The 23255-nt window shown below is 41.2% G+C and overlaps 1 protein-coding gene and 1 long non-coding RNA gene across 5 annotated transcripts in view; one reads left to right on the top strand and one right to left on the bottom strand.

Annotated features, from left to right (window-relative positions):
- PAXIP1 (PAX interacting protein 1) overlaps positions 1–1660 on the top strand; it is a 60068-nt gene extending 58408 nt beyond the window's left edge. For all 4 annotated transcript variants that reach the window (XM_058428370.1, XM_058428375.1, XM_058428383.1 and 1 more), the window contains exon 21: positions 1187–1660. In XM_058428370.1, the coding sequence (XP_058284353.1) occupies positions 1187–1198 (12 nt within the window). In that variant the 3' untranslated portion in view covers positions 1199–1660. The remainder of the gene's footprint in view (positions 1–1186) is intronic.
- LOC116809350 (uncharacterized) overlaps positions 1–23255 on the bottom strand; it is a 37786-nt gene that overhangs the window by 1254 nt on the left and 13277 nt on the right. The window contains exons 2-3 of the long non-coding RNA XR_004369831.2: positions 1183–1320; positions 730–808 (exon numbers count right to left, since the gene is read on the bottom strand). This is a non-coding gene — a long non-coding RNA (uncharacterized LOC116809350). The remainder of the gene's footprint in view (positions 1–729; positions 809–1182; positions 1321–23255) is intronic.

The raw sequence follows: 23255 nt of genomic DNA, 5'->3' as shown, positions 1-23255 counted from the left end.
ATCCTAAAGAGCTTATGGTTATAACAGTAGACAGAAGACCTTGATATCACTGAGAGAAAAGCACTTTTAAGAAGTAAAATTTGGCCAGATGCGGTGGCTCACGCCTATAATCCCAGCATGGGAGGCCAAGGCAGGTGGATCACCTGAGATCAGGAGTTCAAGACCAGCCTGGCCAACATGGTGAAACCCCGGCTCTACCAAAAATATAAAAAAATTAGCTGGGCATGGTGGTGGGCACCTGTAATCACAGCTACTTGGTGAGGCAGGAGAATCACTTGAACCTGGGAGGCAGGGGTTGCAGTGAGCCAATATTATGCCATTGCACTACAGCCTGGGGCAACAAGAGCGAAACTCTGTCTTTAAAAAAACAAAAAAGTAAAATTTGCCTTAGTCCCAGAAGCCAATGTCGTGTTTAGCCATAAATAGCCTGTCTAGTTGGAATGAGGCTTGGTGCAGAAACCCTCTTATCATTCATACCAGAGCTTGGTGTATTCTATACCACCATCTATTAGAAAATTATTGCAGGAGCTACTGATAGGAATGTTAAGAGGCCTGTTAAATTTTTACAGATATGCTATAAGCATTTGGTTTTTATACAATATATAGTCTTGCATTTTTTCCAGACTTTTCCTAGCATTCATATTTGTATTTGTGAAAGCCTATTCTATACTACATTTACTTTCAGAAGAAATTGCTTTAAAACTCATAGAGGAGACTTGTGAGTATTACCTTGGGGGCCTTTTTTCATATCCATGATGAATTTTGCCCAAAGTGGATGGTTTAGAATTGCAGAGGTCAGCACCTGCTCCTGAAGGTATAAGGAGTAGTTAGCTATTTGTGGTGGGGCTTTGGGGGATGTCAGCTCTTGGGGGTTGTGTGTTGTACATGTTAATTTAAAGGACACTTCAGCTATTGCTGGGCCTCAGCTCTGGCCACATGGTGGATCCCCTGCGGAGCTGGCACAGGTGCTCATGTCCCTGGGCCGAGGGAGCCTGTGTGTCGGGGCCAAGGGCCTCCTGTGATTTGGATGTGCAGCAGAGCGACTGGTTTGAATGGGGTAAGAAAGAGGCTGTAGCATTCCTACAAGGGTGTCCCTGAAACTGGATGATGAATGTTGGAACCCTTGGTTTCATGTTTTTCTTTTGCCTTGTATTTGAAAGTCGTTTTCCTCAACAAGCTTACATATAAGTTTAACTGATGGCGTCTAGGCTGCCGTGCGTGTCGACTCCTGCGGTGTGGGGCTGGCTGTCTGGCTGGCGAGGAGCTGCCGCGCTTCCTTCACATGCTCTTGTTTTCCAGCTGCTTCCTTGGGGTATCAGACTGTGAAGCAGGAAGACACATACAATAAATATACTGCATCTTTTTAAGATGTGCAATTTTATTCTGAGGAAACATAAATTATGTTTTGTACTATATGACTTTAAGAGCCCACATTAGGTTTTATGATTCATTTGCCAGGTTTTTAAATGTTTTCACAAAACTGTTATGGGACTTCAACTAGAAATAAAATGGTGTAAATAAAGACCTTGCTATCTCTAAATTATGGATGTTAAAGATTTGAAATGTTTTGTACTTTGATTATTTTTATTTCTTATACTCTGTTTTCTTTTATATTGATATCTTGCCCACATTTTAAATAAATGTACTTTTGAAGTTAGAATTGAGTAATCCTTTATTATTCCACATTTTTTGCATAACTTATAATTTACATCAAACCGGATCACATTTTAAGTAATTTCAAGACAAAATATTTTCCAGTAAATTTTTTACCTCAAGAAATAATTTCTGGAAGCCAGCCATTCTTTTGTCACTGTAATAAACTCCATCCCAGGCAGGGGTGGATTCACATTATTATTTCACAATCAATCACTAAGCACAGGTGCAACCAGTGAGAACCAGTGACGCTGCAGAACTTCCATCCATCCTGCTTCTTTCCAGACCCTGTTGCAGTACGTCTTGTTGGATCATAGGTGTAATAAAATGGTAGAGACCGCTGGTTTATTAAAGATGAGCAGGGCAGTAACTGCTATCTCATCTTTAGATCGTGCTGACCAGTGCTGTCACAGACATTCAGAGCTGTTTTATAACAAACATTGTGCCTCAAACTTTGTATACTTTTAAGCTTATATTTTTGTGCCTAAATAAACTTAGAGATACTGACTTACCGCTGAGTAGATGTAGAACTGACCTTTTCCCCTCATGTACCACAGGTGGAATTGATGTTGCTATAAAATATTCTAGATTCTGTAGAATCCTGGAAGTGCGGAAGCGTTTCATAAATCAGAATAGAGTTTTCTTTTGCAAAGTATTCAAAGTACTTCCCTACTACTTAGAAGCTTGAAGGCAAGTGACAATCAATCATTACAGAATAAATGGGCCTTCTGGGTAGAGTATAATGCGTCTGTTTAATCTTTGGTGGAGACAGGGTGTTTATATAACCAACATACAAATATGACTGATTTGATTAACCTTTCAATTAGTGCTTTTTTTTCTAAAGCTGCCAAGAAATGATCCTTAAAAACTCCAGGAGCTGTCTAAAGCCAGCTGGCTTGCACAACTGTTAAGCATTGATTTGGTGACTAAGAGGGACTTAGATGAACATATAAAAATAAAATATTTCAAGTAAATACTTCTTAGAAAAAAATGAGTAGATCGGACACATTAAATGAGATTTAATCCTGGTATTTTCATCTGGCTCAGTGTCATCTAATAGAAATATAATGGGAACAACGTGTGTAATTTAAGCATTTTTAGTAGCTACAATAAATGTTTTAAAATTAGTTCTAGTATGTAGACAGTACATCCAAATATTGCTTCTGCCAGAAGTAATCAATATTTTTAGAAATTACTGAGATATTTTTACTGTTTGAGAGATGCCAATTCTTTAAAATCTAGTGTATATTTTACACTTAGACAACATCTCAATTCTGAAATTTTCATTGGAAGTACTTGATCTGTTTAGATTTCACACCACTTAGAGTTGAAAAAGTATATTACGTATCTTTATATACTCAGATTATTCAAAAGATAGTTGTGTCTTCCAATAACTGAATTACTGTCGGTTTTGAAGTTAACATAAAGTGCAATTAAAAATGGAGGTCCTCCCTTGCACTAGGCACTTTTCCAGTGTGCAGTGACCAGGGGTGGCTGATCATTGAGAAGATGAACAGCTGTCCATCACCGTGCTGCCACCTCAGTTTACCCTGAATTCTGTAACACTGGCAAGTAAGAATGGCAGGCAATGTGAATGCCAAAGTTGAAGACATAGATATTCCATCCAAATCATCCCAAGATTGTTTCTTTGTGTAGGATAATTAAAATTATCTACCTGATAGTTCACAAAAAGTGTTTTTAATCTATCTGCTAGGTATTGAGAGGAAACTTGGAAGAAATAATGAGTATCCTAGCTCTAGGAGTTTACTCTCATTAGGAAAAGTTAAACAACATATGTCAATCTAGCAAATATTTGGTAATTTAAGAAAATATTTGAATAGTAATAGCTGCACAACTTTAAGAAATATTTTAGCATAGAAAGTAAGTTAAATGAAGATAATTGTATCCTCAGCTCTTTAAACCTCAGTGCTGCTCCCCATGAAGCTCTCCCAAATTACTTTGTTGAATTAAAAAAAAGTGCGTAATTACGTACTAACTTTGTAGAAAGTTTAGCTACTCCCTGAAATGAACCACATGCGTCCCAGAAGAGTTTCTCTCGCCCACCGCCCAGCCGCTCCATCTCTAAACTTCAGTGTTGCTGGGCCACCCTCCAGGGGTGCGGCTAAACACAGGTCACCTCTCCTTATCTCCAGGGTTTGTTCCTCCCACCGCAGAGCTGTTCATATCTACCTGTCCCTATGCTCACTGTGTTCAATTTCTTTTCCTCTTGTAAATGTTAGCAAGGTTTTACATTTGCCTTCTTTTCTCCAGTCGCTTTCCTTTCAGGTTGACCTCTGTACTGTTCCAGGAGTAATTTTCCTGAAATAAGATTCTGTTTCTCATATTAATGCTAAAAAGAAAAACAGAGTCCAAGATGAGATGTTTCACATCTTTTTTTTTTTTTTTTTGAGACCGAGTCTCGCTCTGTAGTGCAAGCTGGAGTGCGGTGGCATGATCTCGGCTCACTGCAACTTCCACCTCCCGGGCCCAAGCGATTCTCATGCCTCAGCCTTCCAAGTAGCTGGGACTACAGGTGCGTGCCACCACGGCCAGCATCTTAACGTCTTGTAATGTCACCATCCCACCTCCTTACTCCCATTAGTCACATGGAATCAGATGTGATTATCCAAGCTTGCCAAACAGTTCACAGGCCTCTCTCACTTTATATGCTCTCTCTTCCTATTAGAAGAACTCCCATTCCTAGCTGGCAAGCTTTCCCCTCATTTAGACTGTAAGGCCTTCCTGATCTTCGCAAACATTCTTTCTAGCTTCCTCATCTTTGTGTCCTCAGCCCTCTCTGATACAATGGAATAGATGTCTTAGAGGTGAGTGGTTACTTGTTTGCAATCTGTTCCTCTCTGCCTTAATAACGCCTTAGAGACAGATTTAGGCCCTCTTTACCGATGTTATCTGTGGTAGGCAGAATTATAGCCCCCCAAAGATACCCTAGACCAGCAGTCCCCTACCTTTTTGGCACCAGGGAGTGGTTTCATGGAAGACAATTTTCCCATAGACTAGGCGGGGGTTTAGGGGATGTTTCAGGATGAAACTGTTCAACCTCAGATCATTAGGCATTAGATTCTCATAAGAAGTATGCAACCCAGATGCCTGGCATGTGCAGTTCACAATAGAGTTCGTGCTCCGATGAGAATCTAATGCTGCCAGTCATCTGATAAGAGGCAGAGCTCAGGCGGTAATGCTCACTCGCCCACCCCTCACCTCCTGCTGTGCAGCCCAGTTCCTGACAGGCTGTGGACTGGTACTGGTACATGACCTGGGGGCTGGGGATCCATGTCCTAGACCTAATCCCCAGAACCTGTGGCTTCTTTGTTAGCTTAGTGGCAAAAGAAACTTTGCAGGTGTGATTAAGGTTAAGGACCTTGAGATGGGGAGATGAGCCTGCATTATCCAGGAAGGCCCGAGCGAGCCATGTGAACCCCTCACAGTGGAAGAGGCAGGCAGAATTATCCAGGAAGACCCGAGCGAGTCACATGAACCCCTCACAGCGGAAGAGGAAGGCAGGAAAGTGGGTTGGAAAATGGGACCTTAGTCCTACAGATGCAAGGAACTAAGAGCGATTTTATTCCAATGAGACCCCACCAGACTTCTGACCTATAGAACTGTAAAACAACAGATTTTAGTTGTTCTCATTTAAACCACTAAATTTGTGGCAATTTGTTACAGCAGCAATAGAAAACTGACAGTATCCCAAATTTTTGTAGACTGCTTGGCATTTAATAGGCATTTGCTCAAAATGTGTTGAACTAAAATTATCATAGAGGGAAAATAAGGAATAGTTTTAAGGTTTTTTTTGTGGGGGGAGGGGATATAATAAAAGCTATTCCAGAAAGATTAATTTGAAAGTAGACACAATGAAGGCAGGTAAGTGAACAAAACATGTTGGATTCACCTTTATAAGAAGTAGTAAGACCTGGAATTAGGATAGACTTAGGGAAAAATGCGGTGTTTCAAAGGAAAACAACATCGCTTTGTTCATGATTTAAACTAAAAATTTTACATTTGAAGAAAAGAAATCAGTGGTAACAATATAAACAACAAATTTGGTAAGGCAGCCAGAGAAAATTTTATAGTGAAATTAAGGCTGCAATTTGGGTAAACGTGTAAGCTGAGTTCCATTACTGGGGAGTTATCATAGTGGCATTAGGTAATTGTAGGTCAACACTCCCTAATTACCCTTTGTACTGCCAAGGACTGGGGCTTGAAGACCACTTCTCAGTGGTCAGTGGAAGACACCAAAGGAATGGTTGGCAAGGTGAGATGAGAATCTTGATGGTATGAGACCTCAGTGTTCAGGGAGACATTTGTATCTCTGGCAATATGGTGGGCAGCTACCTTGACTAGTAATCCTTCTGAAAATGAAAAATGCTGACCTTAGATATAGAAAACAAATCCATGAGCTGGCAAAACAGGAGTACTCAGGCCAAGAACTAAGTAAAGATGAAAACTCAGGGACTAGCTAAGCACTGAGGCCGTTGCCTTGAGAGTATTTGTGCAAGCAGCTGAACTTGAGTTTCACAGCCTCACTGTGGAGAAGGTAAGTGTTCAGGGTCTGCCCAAAGTGAAGAGCTAAATAGAAGATCCTCCTTCCCTAAGACTGGAACCCCAAAGGGCTATGCCCTAGGTATAAATATGAAATAGAAATAAACCTGAATCTGCCCCCAACAACCCTGGGAGTCACTGCCAGTCTTGAACCTTAGGGCTGCTGCACTAATTCACAATACATGGATGGTCCAAAAATCCTTCAAGCTCAGAATTTAGGCTAGTAGCACCTTAAAGCAATTGCATAAGGAATTACAAATCCTCCTTGGAGATACCCCCCCCCCCCCATCTTGGACTAAACACATACTTATCCTGCAGAGAAAACAGCAAGGAAGCAAGGCATCATGAACAAAAATGGGCACACACCAGACATAGAAATAGGAAATAGAGCCACATAATTTGGAATTATGAGAGAACACAACACAGTTAATATCTCCTGAGGCAGGCTTAAAATATTAGCAGGAAATAAGAAACTATGAAGAATGACCCAGCAGATTTGAAAAAGTATCAAAAGGAACATGTAGAAATAAAATATAATTAAAATATAAAACTTAATGGGGTAGTTCACAGGTGACATGATCTTACATGTAGAAAACCCTAAAGATACCACCAAAACAAAAACACCAACCTGACAGAACTAATAAACCAGCAAATACAAAGTCAACACAAAAATCAGTTGTGTTTCTATATACTAACAATGAACAGTCTGAAAAGGTAATTAAAACAATTCCATTTACAATAGCATTAAAAAGAATAAAATACTTATGAATAAACTTAATCAAGGAGGTGAAAGATATGTATGCTGAAAACTACAAAATATTGATGAAATTAAAGAAGATACCAATAAATGGAAAGACATCCCATGTTCATGGATTGGAAGACGATATTGTTAAGATGGCAATACCAACCAAAGCAATCTATGGTTTCAATGCAATCCCTATCAAAATCTCAACAACGTTTTTCCCAGAAATAGAAAACTTGACCATAAAATTCACATGGAATCTCAAGAGTGAACAGCAAAAATAATCTTGAAAAAGGAGAACAAAGGTGGAAGTCTCACTTTCTGATTTCAAAATATTATAAAGCGACAGCAATCAAGACAATATGATGTTGGCATAAAGACTTACTGACCACTGAAATAAAATACAGAGTCTAGAAATAAACCTTTGCACATAGGGCCAAATGATTTTTGGCAAGGGTGCTAAGATTTTCAATGGGAGAAAGGACAGTCATTCTAACATGCTACTGGAAAAAACTGGATACCCACATGCAAAAGGATGTTGCTGGAACTTTACCTTTCACCATGTGCAAAAATGAACTCAAAATGAATAAAAGTCCTAAAGCTAAGAACTAAAACTATAAAACTCTTAGAAGACAACATAGAAAAGCTTCATGATATTGGATTTGGCAATGACTTCTTGGATACAACACCAAATGCATAGACAACGAAAGAAAATATAAATTGGGCTACACCAAAATGTAAAATGTTTATGTATTAAAAGACAACAGAGTGAAAAGGCAACCCATCAGATGGGAAAGAATGTTTGCAAATCATACATCTGATAAAGGATTAATATCTGGAATACATAAGGAACTCCTATGACTCAACAACTAAGAATCAACTTGATTAAAAAATGGGTAAGAGACTTGAAATAGACATTTCTCCAAAGAAGACATATTAATGGACAATAAGCACATGAAAAAAAAGCTCAGTGTCACCAATCATTTGAGAAATGTGAATTAAAGTCACAATAAAATACCACTCCATGTTGGGAGAAAGGCTTATGGGGTGCCTACATAAACTGGCCATAAAAATATGAGACAATAAGTTGCAGAAAGCCACAAGAGGCCTCTGAAGAAGAAAGCCTTCTTATCACCAATATGTTCCCATGCTCTGAGCAAGACTTGCTCTCTTATCCATAAACACCGTGTTCAAGGAGAAAGACACTCCTATGAAGCATTAGAGTGTGGCTAGATATGCAGGCTTCTAGTTAAGCCCACTTCCACCAACTAGCTAAAGATATACTATTTGAGCACAAAGGAGATTCACTTAAACCACCACTGCTATAGATTACACGTAGGACACACTGTCTGCCTTTCCCCGTTTCACTCCTGAACATCTGCTTCTCAGATCTAAGTGACTGTACTCAACAAATAGTGTGGAAATCAGAGCTCTGAGCCTTTTGCCGCCTCCACATTTTGCACTGGCCCCCTGGCTCCCCACCTTTCACTCTTAACTTGACTCTTCTCATTCCTTTATCGCCACCAAACTTCAGGTACCCACAGGTGGTGTTGAGGCTGGACCCTAACAACTCCACACTCATTAGAATAACTACTGTCAAAAAAAAGCAGGAAATAACACATGTAGGTGAGGATTTGGAGAAATTGGACATGTGTGCACTGTTGTTGGGAATGTAAAATGGAAAACAGTAAGGCATGCCCTCAAAAAATTAAAAATAGTATTAACATATGATTTAGCAACTCCACTTTTGAGTATATACCCAAAAGCATTGAAAGCAGGGGCTCCTCAAGATATTTGTAAACCCATGTTTATATTAGCAGCATTCACAATAGACAAAAGGTGGAAACAAACCAAGTGTTCATCATTAGATGAATGAATAAATAAATGTGTTCTATTCATACAAAGGAATATCATTCAGCCTTAAAAATATCATTCAGCCTTAAAAAGGAAGAAAATTCTAACACACACTACACATGGATGAACCTTCAGAATATAATGCTAAGTGAAAGAAATCAGTTACAAAAGACACATAGTGTATGATTTATCATACACTTCAAAATATAATGCTAAGTGAAAGAAATCAGTCACAAAAGACAGATAATTTATGATTCCACTTGCATGAGGTTCCTAGAGTAGTCAAATGTATAGACACAGAAAGTAGAATGGTGGTTTCCAGGGACTGGGAAAAGCGTGGAGAGTTATTTAATGGGTATAGAGTTTCAGTTTTAAGATGAAAAAAGTAATGGAGATGAGGTGGTGGTGACTGCACAACAATGTGAATGTACTTAAAAGTAACAAACCTGTACACTTAAAAATGGTTAAGATGTTAAGTCCTGTATTGTGTATATTTCATCACAATTTAAAAACAAGAAAATGCAGAGCACTAGTTTAGCCAGTGAATTGGTGACAAGGAGGTTGGCCAAGGGGAGATTCTGTTGTGAATTCATATTTTGCTCTTCCACAGGACTTTCTTTTAACTTATCTTAAACCTTGTGTTCAAAACCTGATATGGTCTGTCTTTGTATCCCCACCTGAATCTTATCTTGAATTGTAACCTGAATTGTAATCCCCATGTGTTGGGGCAGGGACTTGGTGGGAGGTAAATAAATCATGGGAGCAGTTACCCCCATGCTGATCTCATGATAGTGAGTGTGTTCACATGAGATCTGATGGTTTTATAAGGGGCTTTTCCCCCTTTGCTCAACACTTCTCCTTTCGGGCACCATGTGAAGCTGGACGTGTTTGCTTCACCTTCTGCCACGACTGTAAGTTTCTTGAGGCCTCCCCAGCCCGGTGGAAGTGTGAGTCAAACCTTTTCCTTTATGAATTACCTAGTCTCTAGCAGTTCATTATAGCAGTGTAAGAATAGGCTAACACAGTAAATTGGTACCACAGAGAGTAGGGTGCTGCTATAAAGATACCCACAAAATGTGGAAACAACTTTGGAACTGGTAATAGGCAAAGGTTGAAACAGTTTAGAGGGCTCAGAAGAAGACAGGAACATGTGGGAAAGTTCGGAACTGCCTAGATACTCGGAGGGTTCAGAAGACAAGGAGATATGGGAAAGTTTGAAACTTCCTAGAGACTTATTGAATGGTTTTGACCAAAATGCTGATAGTGATGTAGACAATGAAGTCCAGGCTGAGGTGGTGTCAGATGGAGGTGAAGAACTTGTTGGGAACTAGAATGAAGCTGACTTTTGCTATAGTTTACCAAAGAGACTGGTGACATTTTGCCCCTGCCCTAGATATCTGAACTTGAGAGGGATGATTTAGGGTTTCTGGTGGAAGAAATTTCTGAACTTTAGAAATTTCTTTAGAATTCTGTTTTACAATTTTGCCTTCTAAAGCAACACATTCAAGAGGTGACAGAGCATAAAGTTTGGAAAATTTGCAGCTTGACAATGTGGTAGAAAAGAAAAACTCATTTTTTGTGGAGAAATTTATGCCAGTTGCAGAAATTTGCATAAGTAACGAGGAGCCAAATGTTAATCACCAAGACAATGGGGAAAATATCTCTGGGGGATGTCAGAGACCTTTGCAGCAGCCCCTCCTATCACAGGCCTTGAGGCCTAGGAGGCAAAAATGGTTTCATTGGCCAGGTCCAGGGCCCCCCTGCCGTGCGCATCCTGAGGACTAGTTGCAATGCATCCCAGCTGCTTCAGCTCCAGCTGCGGCTAAAAGGGGCCAAGATACATGCTCAGGCAATTGCTTCAGAGGGTGCAAGCCCCAAGCCTTGGCAGCTTCCACATGGTGTTAGTCCCTCAGATGTGCATTAGACAAGAATTGAGGTTTGGGGACCTCCAAGAAGATTTTAGTGGATGTATGGAAACACCTGGATGTCCAGGCAGAAGTCTGCTGCAGGGGTGGAGGCCTCATGGATAACCTCTGCTAGGGCAGTGCTGAAGGGAAATGTGGGGTCAGAGCCCCCACACAGCGTCCCCACTGAGGCACTGCCTAGTGGAGCTGTGAGAAGAGGGTCACCATCCTCCAGACCCCAGAATCGTAGATCCACTGACAGCTTGCACCATGCACCTTCAAAAGCCAAAGACACTCAAAGCCTGCCGTGAAAGCAGCTGGCACACAGAGGGTGGGGAGGCTGTACCCTGCAAAGCCACAGGGGCAGAGCTGCCCAAGGCTGTGGGAGCCTACCTCTTGCATCAGTGAGACCTGTATGTAAGACTTGGAGTCAAAAAACATCATTTTGGTGCATTAAGGTTTAATGACTGCCCTATTTGATTTCAGAGTTGCATGGGGCCTGTAGCCCCTTCATTTTGGCCAATTTCTTCCACTTGGAACAGGCGTATTTACCCAATGCTTGTTCCCCCATTTATCTAGGAAGTAACTAACTTGCTTTTGATTTTACAGGCTCATAGGTGGAAGGGACTTGCCTTGTCTCAGAAGAAACTATGGACTTGGGCTTTGGGGTTAATGCTGAAATGAGTGAAAAGTTTGGGAAACCGTTGGGAAGGCATTATTGTGTTTTGAAATGTGAGAAAGACAAGATTTGAGAGGGGCCAGGGTGTATAATATGGTCTGGGTCTGTGTCCCCACCCAAATCTCATCTTGAATTGTAATTCCCACATGTTGGGGGAGGGACCCAGTCGGAAGTAATTGAATCATGGGACCAGTTACCCCCATGCTGTTCTCATGATATTGAGTGAGTTCTCATGAGATCTCATGGTTTTATAAGGGGCTTTTCCCTCTTTGCTCGACGCTTCTCCTTCCTGTCACCATGTGAAGAAAGACATATTTGCTTCAGCTTCCACCATGACTGTAAGTTTCCTGAGGCCTCCCCAGCCCTGTTGAACTGTCAGTCAATTAAACCTCTTTCATTTATAAAATTACCCAGTCTCTGGCAGTTCTTTACAACAGCATGAGAACAGACTAACACAAAACCCAACATCCACATATAGAATGAAATAATAGGCCAATGTACATTTGTGTATGTGTGTTTCTGTGTGTGTGTGTGTGTGTGTGTGTATGCTTTTTTTCTGTGTCTTTTATTACACTAAAAAAAATTTGACCTAGAAAAGATTTAAAATTTACCATGGTAAAAAATAAAAACCACCACCCATAATGCCTGGAGAAGGATGTGTGAAGTGATAGAGGAGGGCCCTCTAAGAATCTGTGCCTCCATAAGAGAAAGGACATAGCATAAGCTGTCAAAATCCACTTTTTCAGAACTCTCGATATTAACATAGGATTGGAACAATTCAGAGTGTTTGTTCAAGAAAATGGCTGAAACTCAGTAAACAGCAGGCTTTGTGGAATTTTAACTTTGCCTATTCCCCACTCCCACCCCTTTAACCACCATCAGCTCTGCAGCAGCCTTGAAAAACAGCAGCCTTGGAACCATGGTAGTAGTGAAAACCAACAGCCTAATGGACTGGACTAGAGGGGCAGGACAGCTTCGGAGCCCCAAAAACCTCATTCCCAGAGAATCATCACTCTTTCTCCTGGGCTGGCAGCTCCTATTCAAGCCCCATTCACAAGGCTCACCTTTATTTGACCTGATTCAGATCTCCCAGTGAGGAAAGCCCCATCCCAAGAGTGTTTGTGAAAATCAATCAGCACTAACTGTTCAACATCCCAGCTGCCAAAAGTGGTGGTACCACTTAGGGCAGATAAGATATTGGATATAAAACTTACAAGGAAAGTATAGGGAGACAAATATTCTTAGGGGCTTTGGAAAGCTCCAATTTATTCCTGGGGGATTAGAAGGCCTCCTGTGTGCATGGCTGCATGCAGGCCCAAGAGAGATCAGGAAGGCCCTAAGTACTTACTCCAGTGGCTCTTGAGGGTCTGCTCAAACAGGAGTGAAGACAGGGACATTGAAGACATACCCTAACAAACAGCCCATGAGCAAGGGGAGGCTTATTGGTTGAAGGCATTTAGGGAATTCTCTGTCCAATCATTAGCCGACCACTAAGCTAACCAAGTAAATACTTTAGTGGCTGCACACAAAAAAGAATACAGACTTTACAAAGCCAATCCGGAAACATCACTAAACAAACCACCACCACAACAGCAATCACAAAAACAGCAACAACTCTAATTTCCAGAGTTGATATATTTTTTAAAGTGTCTCGTTTTCAACCAAATAATTAGGAGACACACAAAAGAACAGGCAAGTATGGCCTATAAACATATAAAGGTAGTCAAAAGAAATTATCCCAGAGTAAGCCCAGATGTTGGACTTATTAGACAAAGACATTAAACCAGGTATCAAAAATATGTTCAAATAAAAGAACTATGTCTAAAAAATTAATGGAAGGTATGAAAGTGATTCCACACCAAATAGAAAAAAATGACATTTGGTAATTATAATGAACAATATAGAAAATTTTGTTATATATATTCAATAATAAATCTGCCTATCTGTCTATCTATCTATGTTAGACCAGCAATTCTACTTCCAACAAAAATGTGTACACATATTCATCCAAAGACATGCCACAGCCCCAAACTAGAAACTATGTTAAATGTCCATCTACAGTAGAATGAAATAAATAGTATTATAGTAATGCAATAAAATACTATAATAACAATAAAAAAATGAACCATTGGTACAAACCACAATACAGATGAATTCCATTGGGAGAATATTATACAAAGAAGTTAGACAGAAAGTATAAATACATACAATATGACTTCATTTATATAAAGACCAAAACAGGATAAACCACTGACATTACAAATCAGAGTTTTAGTTACTTTTGAGGAGGAGTGTGAGATTAGTAACTAGTAAGTGTGCAAACATAGTTTCTGGGATGCTGGCAATGTTTTCTCACATAGTTGGTGGTTACATAGGTGTAATCACTCTGTGATACTTCATAAAATGCTATAATGTGTATACTTTTCTGTTTGCTGTACTTCAATAAAGAGTTAGTTAAAACAACAACAAAACACTTCTGTTTCTAGTATCTCAGGAATTGGAAAATTACAGTCCATGGGCCAAATCTGGCCACCTGCTATTTTTGGAAATAAAATGCTAATGCGACCCAGCCACACTCATTCATTTACATATTGACTATGGCAGCTTGCACACCACTACAATGCAGAGTGGATTTCATGGCCTGCAAAACCTACAGTATCTACTACCCAGCCCTTTACAGGAAAAGTTTGTCGACCAGTGCTCTAGCCAGGCCTTGCTTCCATTCTTCAAACTGGCTCTTTCAAGGCTTCGTTCTCAAACTCAAATGCCAATCTGACTTTTTTTTCTCCCAGCAATTTTGAAGTAGGACATAGAAACTGACTGGGCTAGGTGTTGTAGAGAGCAAAGCTGGGAGGTCACATAAAACAGAGGGCTGAGGCTGCCATGCGTCAATAAACACAATAGGAGGTGTGCAGAGTCTCATGTGCAGAGAGGAGGGTGAATCAGGCCTGCAGGGCACAGGCAGGAGACCAAGAGCTCTGCAAGGATGCTGAGGAAATCGGAGCGGGGCATCATCCCTCTGCTTTCCAGGACCTGGGAGGCTCAGTCCTCTATTCCTGCAGCTAGGGTCATGAGCTTTCCCCAGCATAAACCCCAAACCCTTATCTTTGTAGTTCTTTGAGTGGCACGCCTTGTTACTGATGATCGCTAGGAGGAACATGGTGTTCTTCAGGCCGGGGAGAGAGCTTGATGCATAGTGAATGAGGAAGGCAGTGCTCTCTAGCCAACAATAGACAAATAAAAATTAAAATATGGATGCTTTGGTTGCCAAGAAGAAATGAAAAATTAACATTAAGATTCAAAGATTTTTTTTTCATATCAAGACCCTCAATAAAAACGAATTTCAGCCAGGCATGGTGGTGCGCACCTGTAGTCCAGCTACTCAGGAGGCTGAGGCAGGAGGTTCACTTGAGCCCAAGAATTTTGAGTACAGCCTGGGCAACCGAGTAAGACCCCTTCTCTAAAATGATGAAAAATCTAACAATGAAATTTTGAAAAATTCCAGAATTATTTAATCTGATTAGCCTAATCTGTAATTGAGATTAGTAAAGGTAGGTTTTGTTTTGTTTTTCAATCAGGAATATCCGCCCCTCTCCGTCTCCCCTGTATATACCTGGGAGCCTGAGAATGTATTTTAGTGCTACCATGGGAGGAAGGAGAAAGAATGAGTAAATGGTTCATAAAATCAAACAAACCCTGAAAGTTCAGGCCATTCTGCCCAGTGGGCCCTGTGGGAATTCGTGGGGCTTGTGGTTTAGGCTTCGGAGCTTTGGGGCTTCTGGGGTTTCTGTCTATATTATTCCTGCCTAGATGTCATAGTGAGGTCTTCGCTGCTGGAGAAGGGAGGGCTGGTGGGCCAGAGGGGAGACCCTGCAGAGGTGTGCAGTGTCCTTCTCTGTTGTCCATCTCAACCCGCCATGTTAGGAAACCAGGAGGAAGCCCTACCTGGAATGAAACAGGTGCCTAGAATGAAGAGGGTAAGGACAACAAGGTTTAAGACTGTGACACCTGTTGCTTAAAGAGATGCACTTAGGAGTGTGGCATGTAGATCCCAAATGTCCATTTTGTAAAAGTTAGTTGTTGCTATTGTTTCACTTTTGTTGTTGTTGTTGTTTGTGTGTTTTGAGACAGAGTCTCACTCTGTTGCCCAGGCTGGAGTGCAGTGGTGCAATCACAGCTCCCTGCAGCCTTAACCACCCTGGCTCAAGCACTCTTCCCACCTCAGCCTCCCGAGTAGGCGCGGACACAGGTGTGCACTGCCATGCCTGGCTAAGTATTCTTTTAATTTTTTGTAGAGACAGGGTTTCCCTATGTTGCCCAGGCTGGTCTTGAATTCCTGGGCTCAAGCAATTCTCACACTTCAGCCTCCTAAAGTGCTGGTATTACAGGTGTGAGCCACCACACCCAGCCTGTTGTTATTGCTTTGAAGGAGTTCAGGAAATGCCACCCCCATGGCACTTGGGAGTGCTGATCCCTGTGAGCTGAGGGCACTTGGGGATCAGCGGATGCAGGCAGAGGTTTCCTCTGAGCTCCCCTTACCTGCCTGAAGATGGATCCTCCAAAAGGAACTCAGCTGTCATGAATCACCTCCCCAGGAATCTCACCAATCTGGGAAGATTAACACAGATCACAGGAGAGGACACTGGAGGTGACATCAGCCCAGATGACTATCACCTGTTCTCCCGAAGGCAGCTCTGAGATGTTTACGACCTCAGAGACATTTCATCCACAGCAGCACAACCTTTACTCACTAGACATTCCCTCCCCAGGCTCTCCCATCACTTGTGTTCTCACCTCCCCTGGAAGCCCCAGGAACTTTGAAGTAGGTTTCCGTGGACTCCTGCCACTTCATCAGTAGCTGGGGCCCTGGTACCAGCACAAACTGCTTGCATCCAACTGACTTCACCAGACATACAGGCGTCTTTGGTAAGACTGCTCTCAGGTTTTGAATCTGCCAGGTTTGGGCTGAGATTCAGATTTTATTTAAGTAAATGAATTTCATGCTCAATGGGGCTGATATTGAAGCTGTCATTTAGGGCTTTAAGGCAGGAGTTTTGTTTGTCATTTCTCTAAAGATTTTGCTAATGGCAGAGTTGTGATTTCACTTTTCTATTAGGTTAAGTTTTCGTTCGTCTTACTTGCTCAAGTTTGTAAACTTTTCTCTCATTTGACATTTGGTTAAAGAGAAAGCAGTTTTCTTTTTAAAAGGAGAAAGTGAATGTTTGTGGCTTAAGCTAAATTTGTGGCATTAAACCAGCCAGGCTGTGGATCTTGGTTAACATTGAGATTTAAAGTTTCTTCTTGAGCGACCAAAAATTTGTAAAAGGCTTGGAATGAGGACGTGATAAGCTGAAGACAAAAAGCACTCTTTCTCCCAGCTGAAAGGCACCTTAGGCAATGGAGGTAACACAAGGGTGTGGAAGCTCACAACAAACTCCAGAGAAGAATTCACAGGGAGAGTTGCTTAACCCCTGGGGCACACAACACACAAGGGACTGGTCACCCAGTGCCTTGAACCCCCAGAAATGTCTGGGTTTCTCTGAGGTAGGTAAGAGGGAAGAAGCTACTTGTAGGTGACACCTCCAGGAATAATCCCTACTAAGCAGCACACTGGACCCCAAACACTTTTCCCTTTTAGCCTTTGGGCATTTTAAAAGAGAATCCAAATTATGAGCAATTATCCATCTATAACCAAGCCCTTCTTAAGCAATGCACCTTTGGAAACGCCAGTGGGGTTTATGTACAAGACTTATGGCGCCACCTCCTGTCAATAGTTGGAGAAATGGTCTTATTTGACCTAAGAAGATCCTAAATTACAATGATCAAAGAGAAGAATATTTGAAATGTCTAGATTATTTATATGCACAATTTTAAAAAGCCAGCTATAGAATCAAATAAAATAATTAAGAGAGTTACTTCCAATGGCACCAAGAAGCATCCAAAAGAGGTTTTGACAGAATTCTTCCCTTAGAGGAAGAAATAAAAAGTGCTCTAAAACCATTATTGAATTTTAAAAAACACTGAAATGTCTTCTCTCCCTGCTCCCCTGTCTCTCTAAGCCTCCTTGTTAGACTATTTGCAATTTTTGCAAAAAGCATGATCACTTTAAAAAGAACTGCCAAAAATGAAAAAGGAAAGAATGTTAACCAGTGGAGGCAGAAAAGAAAACAGGAGTGCTCCAAGGAACTTAAAGGGGCCTTTCATTTCCTACTTACTAACACTGGGAGAAATAGAAATTATTATAAATGGAGAACTAACACAAGCGCTTATTGACACTGGAGCCACATTATCTGGAATTAATCCCATCTTGGTACAAGGTCCCATTCCTTGCAGTAAACAAGGAATTCAAATGGTAGGCACACAATCCTCCTGTATTGGCATACAAACCTCAGCCTGTAACCTTTCAACTGTGTTCCTTACAAGGAACTCATGCCCTCCTCTTTGTTCCATCAGACCCCATCCATTCAATAGGAATAAACTACTTAGAATTATATGATACCCACATTTCTTTCTCCCAAAGGAAGGAAATATATTTAAAATTAGATTATAAGACTCAACTACGAGACACAACAGATATTTTAATAAAATTTTCAAAATCTAATCCAATTGCAATCCCTATTGCCATGAAAGACAATGAATTATTGCTTAATGAAGAATTACAAAATGTACTAAAGACAGTACATGATCCATTGTGGTCAGTGTCCTCCCTTGATATAGAAACTATCATCTCAGCTACTCCAATAAATATTCAAATATACCCATGGAAACATCTTCAAAATATAAGACAATACCCCTTGAGAACTAAAGTTCTAGGAGGGATAAAGCTTATAATGTCAGATTATACAGAAAGGTGACTGATCATTCCTTGTACAAGCCATTGTAGTACCCCAATCCTCCTGGTAAGAAAACCAAATGGTAGCGAATGGAGGTTTGTACAAGACTTGAGAGCAATAAACAACATGGCAATCCCATGGCACCCTATACTGCACAAGCCTATGTTACTCACAGCCATTCCATCTAATGTGGAATTCCTTACAGTCATGGACTTATGTAGTACATTCTTTAGCATTCTTGTAGACAAAAATAGCCAATTTCTCTTTGCCTTCACTTGGGAAGACAGACAATACACTGGGTCACACATGCCTCCAAGGATATATCACTGAAAGCCTGACTTACTTTTCAAAAATATTAAAAATAGGCCTTTCAGATGTTAATTTCCTGGAAATGCATGCGTTAATCCAGTAAATAGATGACTTCCATCTTGGAGAGCAAACAGGTTCTGTGAATGATGAGCTACATTTATTACAAAAGGCAGCCCTAAGAAAACAAAGTCTCTAAAGAGAAACTTCAATTTTGTCAAAGACAAGTGAAATACTTAGGCCACCTAATATCCAAGGAAGGACGTTTTATTAATTCAGACAGACTAGAAAGGATCTCAGCTTTTTACAACCAAGAATGAAGAGATGGTTGAGTGGGTTTTTAGGACTGGCAGGATATTGGAGAAATTGGATTCCAAATTTTTATTTAAAAGCCCAATCCTTATATGTCCTCTTTTTTGTTTTTGAGACAGAGTCTCACTCGGCTAATTTTTGTATTTTTACTTGAGACGGGGTTTCACCATGTTGGCCAGGCTGGTCTTGAACTCCTGACCTTCATTGATCCACCCATCTCGCCTCCCAAAGTGCTGGGATTACAGGCATGAGCCACTGTGCCCAGCTTCCTTATATGCCCTCTTAATAGAGACCTTTTAACCCTCTAGACTGGATAAAAGAAAATCAACTAACATTAGAAATGACTAAGAATGATCTTGCCAATGCCTGTTCTTTGGGGCATGTAAATTATAACCTCACATTTTCATTGTTTGTACATGAAAATGATGGAAATGCTTTAGATAATCTGACTCAGAAACATGAAGGCTGAAATAGAACTGTCGGGCATTACAGCCAACAATTAGGCTCGCTAGCAAAAGGATTGCCTCTTTGCATGGGAGACACAACAGCAACCACCTTGTTCATTAAGGTGACCCAAGGAACTGTGGTGAGAACTCCCCTTACTATTTTTATCCCTTGTTCTGTGGAAGCATCACTAAACTCACACCACACTGGACATTATTCAATTAGTAGACGAGCTTCACATGAATTTTACTTCTTTCAGCTTCTCCTATCACCATCTCCAGGTATAACCTAAATCCTGACACCCTTCTGCCTTCATTTTCAGATGAAACACTGCATGATCACATAGCCCCAACTGACTGGCTTCTCTCTCCTAGGACTGACTTGCAAGAGACTCCACTGAGTAATGCTGATGTTGTTTGAGTTACAGGCAGCTCTTATTTAAAGGATGGATCAGGGACTTACTGAGCGGGTTACACAATAGTATCTTCAACTGAAGAAATAGAAAGGCTTACCTTCCAGAAGCCACCTCACATCAACAAGCAGAATTGCATTGATCAGGGTTTGTCAGTTGGTGAAAGGAATAATTGTTGATAATATTCATTATAATATTCAGTAAATATGCTTTCAGAGTAGCTCATGATTTTGGAATGCTATGGAAACAAAGGATTTTTCACCTCTTCCGGTCAATCCATAAAAAATGGACACCTCATTTCACAATTGTTGGAAGCCATACTGTTACCAAAGTCACTGGCCATAATTAAAATTCCAGGCCATTCCAAATCAAACACTCCAGAAAGCAAAGGAAATCAGCTAGCTAATAAGACAGTAAAAAGAGCTACTCTAAATGCATCGAAACAAGAAAAATAATCCACAGTAATCTTAAAAGAAACACCTGCATTTATATAAAATTACCTCAATCCGGGCTCCAAAACCAGAACATAAAAGTTGGAAAGCAAAGAGGCAGAACATACTCCCCCAAAGACGAGGTATGATATGGACCAAACAACATGCCTCTACTTCATGCTGAATTTTTGTTATCATTTCTAACTTATGCACATGACATAACTCCCCAGAGCCTGACAGAGTGACTGCTTGAGGGAAACGATATTTTGGAAACCTTCTCTGACTGTAGCACACAGGATGTACAGTTGTTACCTTTGCCCCCAAAATAATCCAGGGAGGCCTCTGTCAAGGTACGGCAATTTCATTCTGTCCAGTTGCCACCCTCACAAATATACACATATGTTTTGGTAATGATTTGCATGTTTTCTCATTGGGTGCAGGTGTTTCTATGTAGAAGAGCAATGACCTTAGGGTGAGTACAATTCTCTTAGAAAACATTATTGCAGCCTGGGGAGTTCCTCTGGAGCTTCATAATGACAGAAGCAATGGGATCACTGGACAAATCATCCAACCAGTACGTTAAATTTGGCCCATTCTCCAGCGTTTCTGTTGTGTCGACCACCCCCAGTCATCTGGGTTAGTGGACCACACAAACAGAAAAATCAAAGCTCAATTGGCAAAATTAATGGAGGTCTTTCAAACTCCCTGGCTAAAAGCTCTTCCACTGTTTCCGCTTAATCTGAGGTCGATCCCTTTTGGTAAACACCAGTTATCTCCATTAAAAATTACAGTAGGGAGATCTATAGCCTTTACTAGTAAAGGAGACATATTTAGCTATTGCAATGGCTTAATGAAGCAATTAACTAAAAATTATGAATTGGTAGAAGAATCTTTTCACAGTGAGCTCCTGGGAGAAGAAAACTTCAAGGACCATGGACTTGACCCATGAGATTTCATCTATTGGACACAACATTTCTTAAATAACTCTCTTCAACCAAAATGGTATAGAGCTTATTGAGTACTGCTTGCTAAACTATGTGCTGCTAAAGTAGAAGTCAGTAACACTTCTCATCTAAAGAAGACTATTAGTTCGTTCTTGCATTGCTATGAAGAACAACTTGAGACTGGGTAATTTGTAAGGAAAAGGGGTTTAATTGGCTCTTGGTTCTGCAGGCTGTACAGGAAGCATGGCTGGGGAGGCCTCAGGAAACTTTCAATCACAGTGGAAGGCAAAGGGGAAGCAGGCATGTCTTACATGGCCAGCAGGAGGAAGAGAACACAGGGAGGTGCTACACACTTTTTTTTTTTGAGATGGAGTCTTGCTCTGTTGCCCAGGCTAGAGTGCAGTGGCATGATCTCAGCTCACCACAGCCTCCTCCTCCCGGGTTCAAGTGATTCTCCTGCCTCAGCTTCCCAAGTAGCTGGGATTACAGGTGTGTGCCACCATGCCCAGCTAATTTTTGGATTTTTAGTAGGGACAGGGTTTCACCATGTTGGTCAGGCTGGTCTCGAACTCCTTACCTCAGGTGATCCACCCACCTTGGCCTCCCCAAGTGTTGGGATTATAGGTGTAAGCCACCCTGCATGGCAGTGCTACACACTTTTAAACAACCAGATCTTGTGAGAACTCAGTCACTATCACAGAACAGCAAGGATGAACTCAGTCACAATGATCCAATCACCTCCCACCAGGTCCCTCCTCCAACCCTGGGGATTATACTTGGACATGAGATCTAGGTGAGGACACAAATTCAAACCATATCAAAGGCTGAGACTCTAGGTTGGACTCTTTCCCCAGAAGGTGACCTCTGACTCAAAATAGTTGACGCCGGGCAGAGAAAAAGATGGCATTTGACATAGACAGCTGAAACCCAAAATGCCAGACAAACACTTAATACTAAGTTATTAATCTATGGAGAAGATTTTCTTTTATAAGCTTCCACTGAACTTCCTTCTAGTATCCTTAGTCCTTATGTGACGGCATAACTATCAGCCTCTTTTTGCAATGGGTCCCAGGCTACGCTGGTAGATTACAAAACGACGCTTGCTGGATATGTGGTCCCTTTCCAGTGGCTCTGGCCTACCACAGTGGGCTTTTCTCTTCCAAAGGCAAGACTAGACAGAATGTCAAAAATTTATCAAAACTATCAGACGGGACACAAAATCAGCCTGGTGTCCTTCACACTAGTCTGACTAGGGATAAGGTACACCATCGACCTATTGATGACGCTTTACAGAATGAGGAACATGAGAAGAGCTTCTTGTTAGAAGAAACCAGCTTATTGGCTTTTCCTCAGGTCCCACCCCAAATGAAAGGGAAAACAATGATACCTAATTGACAGCACGATTTCAAGATGGTATATTACAAATTTGGGGTGGGTTTACTTAGCTCACCTCCTCTTTTTTTCTTTCTTCAGATGGAGCCTCGCTCTGTCGTCCAGGTTGTTGTGCAGTGGTGTGATCTCGGCTCACTGCAACCTCCAACTCCCAGGTTCAAGCAATTCTCCTGCCTCAGCCTCCTGAGTAGCTGGGACTACAGGCACATGCCACCATGCCCAGCTATTTTTTTGTATTTTTTTAGTAGAGATGGGGATTCACCATGTTGGCCAGGCTGGTCTCAAACTCCTGACCTTAGATGATCCACCCGCCTTGGCCTCCCAAAGTACTGGGGTTACAGGCGTGAGCCACCTCACCTGGGCTCATCTCCTCTTATGGCCAGTTTAGGCAGCATCCTCCTTTGTGTTAGGAACAAAAAAAATCACACCAAAGATAACGGCCCAACTGCGCTAGAGATATGGGGTAGACACCAAAAATGCAGTATGCCCGCACCCTTGTCTTACGAAGGACTGATTGGTGTGCCACCAATTAGACACAAGTACTGGTATTTATTGGTTATAGCCCCAAATGGAACATCTTGGCTATGTGACACTAACATATGGCCATTGTTGCCCCCAGGATGGTAAGAATGATGTTACCCGGGTTATGCTTGGGCACAAGGCTGTGTAGTTCATACCCTATCAAAACCAGTAAAATTTCCTCATTTACAATCTTGTTGGGTATGTTCTGTGTTCCATTGGTGTGGTCATTTGGCTTCTGTCGTCCTACCACAGCTGGGTATTGAAGTT

Source organism: Hylobates moloch, unplaced genomic scaffold (genome assembly GCF_009828535.3).
Source record: "Hylobates moloch isolate HMO894 unplaced genomic scaffold, HMol_V3 SCAFFOLD_1, whole genome shotgun sequence".
In the NCBI taxonomy this organism is placed as follows: domain Eukaryota; kingdom Metazoa; phylum Chordata; class Mammalia; order Primates; family Hylobatidae; genus Hylobates; species Hylobates moloch.
This window is presented reverse-complemented; position numbering and strand designations above follow the sequence as displayed.